Source organism: Mobula birostris, chromosome 15 (assembly GCF_030028105.1).
Source record: "Mobula birostris isolate sMobBir1 chromosome 15, sMobBir1.hap1, whole genome shotgun sequence".
Lineage (NCBI taxonomy): Eukaryota > Metazoa > Chordata > Chondrichthyes > Myliobatiformes > Myliobatidae > Mobula > Mobula birostris.
This window is the reverse complement of record NC_092384.1, coordinates 27,280,257-27,288,863: the sequence shown is the minus strand read 5'-3', so window position 1 is coordinate 27,288,863 and position 8,607 is coordinate 27,280,257. Positions and strand designations below refer to the sequence as shown.

At 39.1% G+C, this 8,607-nt stretch overlaps 1 protein-coding gene across 1 annotated transcript in view; it reads left to right on the top strand.

Moving 5' to 3' along the window:
- The first annotated feature begins 930 nt into the window (after positions 1-930).
- Positions 931-8,607, top strand: part of pard6a (par-6 family cell polarity regulator alpha) — a 69,977-nt gene continuing 62,300 nt past the window's right edge. Inside the window, exons 1-2 of the mRNA XM_072279502.1 lie at positions 931-1,115; positions 1,761-1,983. Coding sequence (XP_072135603.1) covers positions 1,053-1,115; positions 1,761-1,983 — 286 coding nt within the window. The 5' untranslated portion in view covers positions 931-1,052. The remainder of the gene's footprint in view (positions 1,116-1,760; positions 1,984-8,607) is intronic.

Below are 8,607 nucleotides of genomic sequence, written 5' to 3'. Positions count from 1 at the left end.
AAGTATGGTTAAGGCAAGTTAACTCCCAATTACAATATATGCATTCCTTGTGTTGGTGGATTTGTCCTTGAGCCTCTCTGGTTGCTGCTGTAGCCTGTAGTTAGGCTTGCAACTGTGTTACTGAATGTCATACGCGTCTGTCAAGCTCAGATGATGGTGTGTGTACATTGTAAAGTTTGAGTATGAGATTTTCAGTTTTGCTATGGGCGCGGGGGCATGGTAGAGTGTAGTGGTCCCAGTCATTAGGTAGGCTGGCTTTTGAAGATGTGTTCAGTCATCTTACCTTGCATGTGAAACCACTGAATTACTTGCATAATGTTGACCGCTCACGCAATTGGCTCCTCTCCAACAGCGATAAAGCTATCGGCAGCTTTGTTAACACTTTCTGGTCGCCTAAAATTATTTGTCGTTCTTTCCGAATCTTCTGGTCGTACCGAATGAGCACGTTGGGAGGAGAGGGGTAGTTGGAGGGGTTGGAGATAGTAATACATTTAACTCTGCACGTTGATCATATTGCTACCTAGAAGAACTTGTTTTATACAAACATAGCAGTCATTTTTTTTACTTTAATAAGTCTCTGAATTTCTTGTTAATATTACATTAAGCAGTTTGGAATATTTCAGGAAAGGCATGAAGAAATAATACATAAATGTATATTTTCCTCTGATGTTTCTTTGGAGGGCTCAATAAGAGGATTTAACCTGGGAAGCGAACTTTTCATTCCTTACACGTAACTAGAAGCGACCGATCTGAAAATCATTCTTGCCAAATGATACATACAATCGCGTTCTACTGTTGCCATCGTTACTTGACGGCAACATTCTTGATGACGTACCAATGACACCTGTTCTGGCCCCGCCTCTATTCCCAACAGCAGCCATTCATTTATTTCAGGAGGCGGGAGTCGTCATCGCGCAGTGACGTAGAGACCGAACGGTGGATAAGTGGTGTTCTTGCGGGAGTCAGTTCTATACTGTAATAGTGCAGCTACCTGCAGTGGAGTTTCGGCGGTGCATGGTTCACGTATAACCGGCGGGAAGCACTGAGAGACCATGTCCAGGCATCACAGGACACCCGCCAGAACAGTGGACAATCTTATCGAAGTGAAAAGCAAGGTACAATTTATTAATTGCTTTATGTATTATGTGACTTTGTTTCTCTCAATGCTGAATTGGTCGTGTATTATTAAACCCCATATATTACCGTGAATTTTTATAATAACGTAAGGTGGTTCAGGTTATGTAACAACGCAACAAAACGAGCCAGAGTTCAATTGTTCGCTCGTTTTTTTTTGGATATTTTCCAGTGATTGCGTGTGTTGTATTCGTAAATGCGTGCGGACCACGGTTACTTGCGCCGCGCTGTTCCTCGGATCGAATTGATCCGCTATTGATGTAAACAAACCTCACCTTCCTCTTAAAAAAAATCCAAGACGTAGAAATGTGGCGGATTTTTGTAATTCCGACTCTTTTATATTTATATCAATTGTTTTTCATCCTTTCTAGGCACTCTTTAAGCAATGGTGCCCATTTCTCGCCAGCATAATTCTCATTATTGGCTGTTAATATTGGAGCCATATTTAATGATATTACATGTCATAAAATATTTGAAATGTTGCTCCCGGAATAATTTTTTTAGATTTGCAATCTGATTTTTTAAGCAATATTTTGGATTGGTGTTCCTTTAATCCAGTGTAAGCCTGTTTGGCTCCGCGTGTTAAAGATGCAGGTGCTGCAAACTCTCCGTTTTCCCTTCCACAGTTCGATGCCGAATTCCGAAGATTTGCTCTAAAGCGTTCCAACATCGGGGGTTTTCAGGAATTTTACCAGCTGATACAAGCCGTCCATCAGATACCATACGTGGACGTATTGTTGGGATATACCGATATCCACGGGGATTTACTACCCATTAACAACGATGACAATTATCACAAAGCAGTCTCGTCTGCCAACCCTTTACTGCGAGTCATCATTCAGAGACGTGGTAAGTCGAGAAAACGTGACTAACTGCAATCTTCCATTAAAAGATTGGTGCTGGAACTGTATCCCGTAAACATAATTTTGAGACGTACTGTATAACGAGTGTCGCAGGGTCCGATAGTGCCTTGATATTTTGTGTGATGCTTCTTAAGCGCTCAATAATGTAATGCGCCATAATCACTTCTTGTTCTAAATGTGCGCTGTATCATACAAATCCCACTCCTTTGCCCACTAAACGGTCTCAGTCATAGGAAGAATCCACCTCAATCTTTAACTTCTTTCAAAATAGCCAGAAAGAATAGTAATGCACGTAGTTACTTACAATGAATACTATTTTTAGCAAAATGTTTCTCTATTGTTCATGTTACAATTTTGTCTATTTTTAGCACATAAGGCATATTGAGTCACCTGGTCCACTTATTAATACCAGAAATGGGTGTATTACATGGCTGCAAATTAACATGCATAAATTTATTGGTTCTGGATGATTGTTTTTTAGGGTTAAAACAGTTTACTTGCTGCTTTAAAAAAAAACTCATGGATTGGGCCCTAATAAATCATCCCAAAGATTGTTTGGATAAACAATTGCATGTTCATCCCATGGTGAATTGAAGCTTGCGTTAACGGGAGGGTCGGTGAAGCTGACTGGGAGGAGGCAGGGGGATGGGGTTGAGTGGGATAATAAATCAGCCGTGATCAAATGGTGGAACAGACTTAATGGGGCCAAATAGCCTAATTCTACTCTTGGATTTTATGGTCCTATGGGTGGTGAGGTTAGAAACCGATTTAAGTAAAAGCTTTCTGAAATGGGAGTGGGTCAAAAGCTTTACTGAAACTTGCATTGTGGAAGAAGGATTCCTGTAAATTTTTTTTTGCATTATGCTGATGGATTCTGCTCTTTCTTCATCTCTTCCTTCCCCACCCCCACCCCCTTCCCAGTATTGCAGAGAATGGATGAACTGATCAATTTCCTCAAATCAATTATGGTATGGGCAGCAAACTTTGAAACAGAATAACCTCCTTAGAGATCTCCTCTTCCTCCCACAGCCCCAACCTTGTTATCACTCTGTGGAGGACACCTCTGCTTATTGCCTGCATGACCCACATTGCCACTTCTGAATTTTTTATTTCTGCTGTTGTATGCAGCAATAGCAAGGTGGTTTCATGTCACTTGCGAGGAGTTTTAGATTCTAGCAGAGACCATTTGGTGGGCAAAGGAGGTGTCGGAGTTGTGGAAAAAAACTTGGATTATAATTAGTTTGCAAATTAGATGATTTTAATTGCATATTATCTTGTTAGGTGAATTTGTCATTCCATTCAAAGTCACTTAGTGAACAATATTGAAGATAAAGTAAGCAAAACTTCTTTTAGTTTTTGATGCTGAAAAGATGCTGCATAATATTTGTGAATGTCTTGAACATTCGCATTTCTGAATGGAGAAGACTTCTTCATTTATCTCCAGGCTAATAAGCATTGTTGAGCTACGTTGCAATAAGTTGTCTTCCCTCACTGAGTGCTGTCATCCTATTAGACACGGAAAGTCTGAGGTGTTTTCCCAACTTCCTGTTGTCTATTTCTGATTGATTAAATCAGAAAGGCTAGCATGATTTGCGTGATGATAAAATGTTTAGTTGTTTTAATATAATTATTGCAGTGCCTTTCTGGTTGGTAAGCAAATAGTTTCCAAGATCCAAGAATGCAGTGGTAGATATTCAGAAAGCCTATGTGCTTGGAGACACTTGAAAAATGTTATTGAAGATTTAATGAAGAACCTCCAAACTAATATGGAATCAAAGTGTAGTCAAATAACTTTGTGGATGTTTCCCCCCCGGATGTCTGTTACACAAACTTTCTGGGGAAAACGTAAAAAGTAACTTGGAAGGTTATTATTGCCTGTACTCGTGCTCACTAGGTGAATGCAATAGTCACTCAAGTTTTCATGAGACAGTGAACTTTTTGCTAGCTTGCTTTAAGTTTGACTTAACTGTATTAAAAATGTATCAAAGGTACATTGGCAAAATTTACCTTATGCCAGCACCTAAATCTGTCTGCATTGTTTCGTACAATTTTATGATCAGGATTCGGAATTCTGTGGTTGGTTCTCCCTGATCATGTTGACCTTTTTCACCTGAAGTTAGGTTAAGAATACAGAACCGCTATAGTGGCAACTCTTCTCTCAGTGAAGAATACCACACAGGAGGCTGGTAGCACTGTCAAAATGCTGATTTCTGTACACACTGTAATATCTAAGTAGCTTTAAACTTTGCCACAATCCAGTTAATGCGGCATCCTCTTCTGCTCTGTTTCACCTCCCTGTGAAACTTTTTTTTCTGGAAACTTGTAACCTTGTCTTGATGTTAGCCACATTATCAGTTATCATTCATTTATCTATAGTAACTAAGTCCCAAAGTACTTATGGCAATTTCATTTAAATTATTTTCCCTTTTTTTTTTACATTTTTGCATTTTGAAATTTATTGCATTTTTTTGGGAAGAACAAAGTATTTTTTTAAAACATTATCTGAAATGCTTAACAGTTTGCTAAGCTGGAGCATACGGAACACATTCTGAGCTCAGTAATGTATCTTGCATTAAGTGCTTCGGGGTCCTTTTCTGCTGAAAAGCTGCATTTGGTGTGTTACTCCTGGAGTATGGAAGTAATGGTATGAAGTGTACCACTGAGCTGCTGCTTGTCTTTCAAATTGTAGGTGCTGAAGTGTATTGTTTGCTGATGACGCAGGGCATCACAAGCTTGGCGACTTCTGACCTTTTAAAAGCCCATGGCACTCTGTCTTCAAGTACTTTAATTAGCTAATGTAGCAATGCTGTAGACATGAAACTACTCAGCAGGAATGATTTATCTTGTATGACTGAATTTCTTGATGGTTGCAAGATTAAGAATAGCAATGGTCTCTTTTCCCCACTTCTCACCAATTTACAACAGATGAATGGCAGACTTAAAAATGTCCAGTGTATGGATGGGATTACAGTCCTGGAAATCTTGGCTTGTGTTCTAAATTTCATCTGAGTTTGTAACTGGATTTGAATGTTTATTTTCGATTTGTGGATTGTCTGTCAGAGTCAGCCTTCCATGATATATTTCCTTTGTGTGTCAACTGTTCTCTTGATCCTTTTGTTATTCCTTTGCACATAAAACTGATGTGGAGTCGATTTTAAAAATATTGCTATCATTGTAAAACTGTCAATGCTACCTGTGATCAAGGGAAGCTGGAAACAATATAATTTACTTACACTGACCTGACAATTTGACTTAGTTGATATAGTGTGCAGGCAGTGTAGTGAATGAGTATAGATGGAAAACGATTTATCTGAAACATCTTTGGCATTAATGCTCTTGTCAAACTCCTGTCTGGATATCCAGATTCTGTGATCCACATTCAGTTTGTGTATTTAAAAACTGTCTGAGTTTATTCGGTGAAGACATCTATTCGTATTCTAATGAAACATTGATACTTGGCTCTTCCAATGATGTCATTTATTCTATTTGTTCCATTTCATTTATTTTCATTTATTCTATTCTATCAATTTATTCTGTTGATGTCATTTTGGGTTGAGACTTGGGTGTTAACAGGAAAAATAATTATCTCAACTGAACTTCCCCTTTCGAGGTTTTACAAGACAGGATTTTCCGTTTTAAAAAGAGGTACCCTTTGTGTCCTGGAAGACAGGAACATGTGAATGGTAGGGCCCTGGGGAGTGTTGTAGACGGGAGAACTCTAGGAGTGCAAATACGTGGTTCTGAGGTTGTTACTGGTGTTGCAGGTAGACAGGACGGTGAAAGTAACTTCTGGCATGCTGTCCGCCTTCAATCAGGGCACCAAGCACAGAGGTTGGGATGATGTGTTGCAATTGTACAAGATGTCGGTGAGGCCACATTTGGAATTTTGTGTTTATTTTCAGTCACCCTGCTAGAGGGAAGGTGCCATTAAGTTGACAAGTGCAGAGGAGATTCAAAAGGGATGTTTTGTGACTCGGACTTGAGTTGTGGAGAGGGGCTGGGCAGGTTGGGACTTGCTTTTATTGGAATGGAGAAAAATGAAGAGCAGACAATTAGGAGGGACATGGATAGGGTGAATGTGCTCAGTCTTTTCCTCAGCTGGGGGAACAAGAACTTGACAGCTTTGGTTTAAGGGGAGAGGGAGGGATTTAATCTGTACCTGCCCGGTGGCTTTTCACCCAGAGGGTGGTCAGTAAATGAAATGAGCTTCCAGAGGAAGTGGTTGAGAGGGTACACTAACAATATTTTCGTACTTGGACAGGTGCACAGATGGGCAAGGTTTTGAGGGATAGGAGTCGGTTACAGGCAACTAGGACTAACTTAGATGCAAACGCTGGATCTTCTGGTGAGCTTTTCCCTAGTGTGCATATCAGACGGCCATTCTACAAACAAGTTTTTGAATGCAGGTCTTGGCAAAACAGCAATTTGTTGCTCTGTAGCTACAGACTTCATGAGCATGGTACATCAAAAGAAATTGCTGCTCTTCATATTTAATTGCAGTGACTAACTTGTGAAGTGACCTATCATCAAAGTAAGTGACCCCTGTAAATGTTTCTCAATCTGGACCTAAAACATTAGAAAATGTCAATCTTGGGAACAAATTGTTGAAGTCTATCTTTTAGGTTCTCTGCACCGAGAACTGCCAAAGAGTCCACTAGTACAAATGCTGGAGTAATTCAAGTCGAAGCCTGTATTATATTGCGACATTGCTATTAAGGCATTTAGATGAAATTATGGTTGCAGTGCACTCCTATAGGTAAAACCTGCGGTGTGGACAATATTGGAACACTTATGAATTTTGTTAAAGGTAATTTATTAATAAGGATGTTATTTTTCATCTTGTTTATATGATCCTAGCTAGTAAGGGTAATAATGGACTTGCATGGCATAGTGAAACTGGAGATTCACTGTTGGTTTAAGCAACCCTTGGTTGACATCCTTGATATGAATTAAATCAAGTAATCAAAATGGGCAGTGACAAACAATTTTTTTTTGCTTATTACAGCTTTTTAAGCAGATAGAGGAGCAATATCTTGATGAATAGTGGTTTAAATAAATTGGGAATAAAATCTTATTTCCAGAGTTGGTTTTTGGGGGGTGGGGGAATGAAAACAAGACTTCAGTCGTCATGTTGACCATCTGCTGCACAAGTCAGTTCTGTACACGGCAAAAGATCATGTCACTTAACATGCTGCAGTGTTATTATAGACAGCGCTTTTAAAACAAAACAGCTCAAAGCTATTTTGGTCTGGAATACTGTGTACTGTTTTCTGTATAGGGGAAGGAAACACTGAAAATGTGGTTATTTTCGATATATGATATGAATATTGATTTGCATGATAATTTCCACCCCCACCCAAAAAGAACAAGTCTTGATCTCTGAGGTGGGAGTGATGGTGGTGGCTGATTTTTGGCCTGTGAAGCAAGTAAATCTCTTGCTGGTGTTTGAAAGTGTCAATCGTAAAATTTGCCCTTGGTATCCGTAAGTTTTTGTATGGTTAAATTATTTTACTTTTGAGACCTTGAAGGGAATAGAACAGACGAGCCCATAACAATCCTAAACAGAATGTAATGGACTTGAATGGCCCACTGATGAGCAAGTGTCAAGGGAACAATATTTTACAACAAACTTAATTTTGTTTTTTTTTGTAGGCAGAGGGGGCAACACTGGGATCTATTTTTTTACACTGTAATCTTGTATTAAGTGTGCCCAAAGGCAGTCTGTGTCACACTTGAGTGATTTTTTAATTACAATGCAGTCTTTGTGGTTGAAGACTGTTCTTGATTTCAGTTCAATATTGACCGCTGGAAGTTTCTTCTGTGCTTGGAATTTATTTTTCACTTGTCCTACCCACTTTAATGGAACAAAAGAAACAAGTTGAAAGCTCCCTTCTGTTTAGCTACCCGAATATGCCTTCTATCAATATTTATTTTCCTTCAATATGTGGCTACCTAGAGTGTATGTTCTAAAATTTACTATTCTTCAGTGTACTTCTGTAGTTGGGAGGCACTTTGCTGCTCTGCCAATGGGTGTGAATACTCCTTTTGGAAGAATTGTTCTTTGTAGCTAGTGGTCAAACTGCATTCCATTATTGAACTTGTGACGGGCGGATAACACTCAGGTTGTTGGTACCTCTCCTTTGCCTGGCTCAAATGTTAATGGAATGTTTGTTTCTGTACTGTTGTCATGCTGTAGGTGCTGACTTTTTGGGTAAGATGTTAGAGGTGTATAATGTGGAACATTATGGCCATGTGTTGAAGAACGGGGTTACCCCTGGTGTCCTGTTTAAATCTTTCCTTTGACCAACATGATTGGAATAGGTGACCTGGCCACCATTCTATTACTTACTGTGAGCAAATTAGCTGCTGATCTTTGTCTGTCAAAAATTAATGGCTAATCTTTAGTTTGTCAAAGGTGCTATGCAAATGCTAAACAAGCATTGGGAATATGTTAAATATCTGCATTCAATAGTCTTTGATTTGCTATTTTCATTCTGAAACTTGGAGCCAAAATTTCAGTTGGTAAAGTAAGCAACAATATATCAAATATACACATAATTTCAGTATTTACAGTTTGAATTTGTTTTTTGTTCCCCCTCTGGGTGGAAAT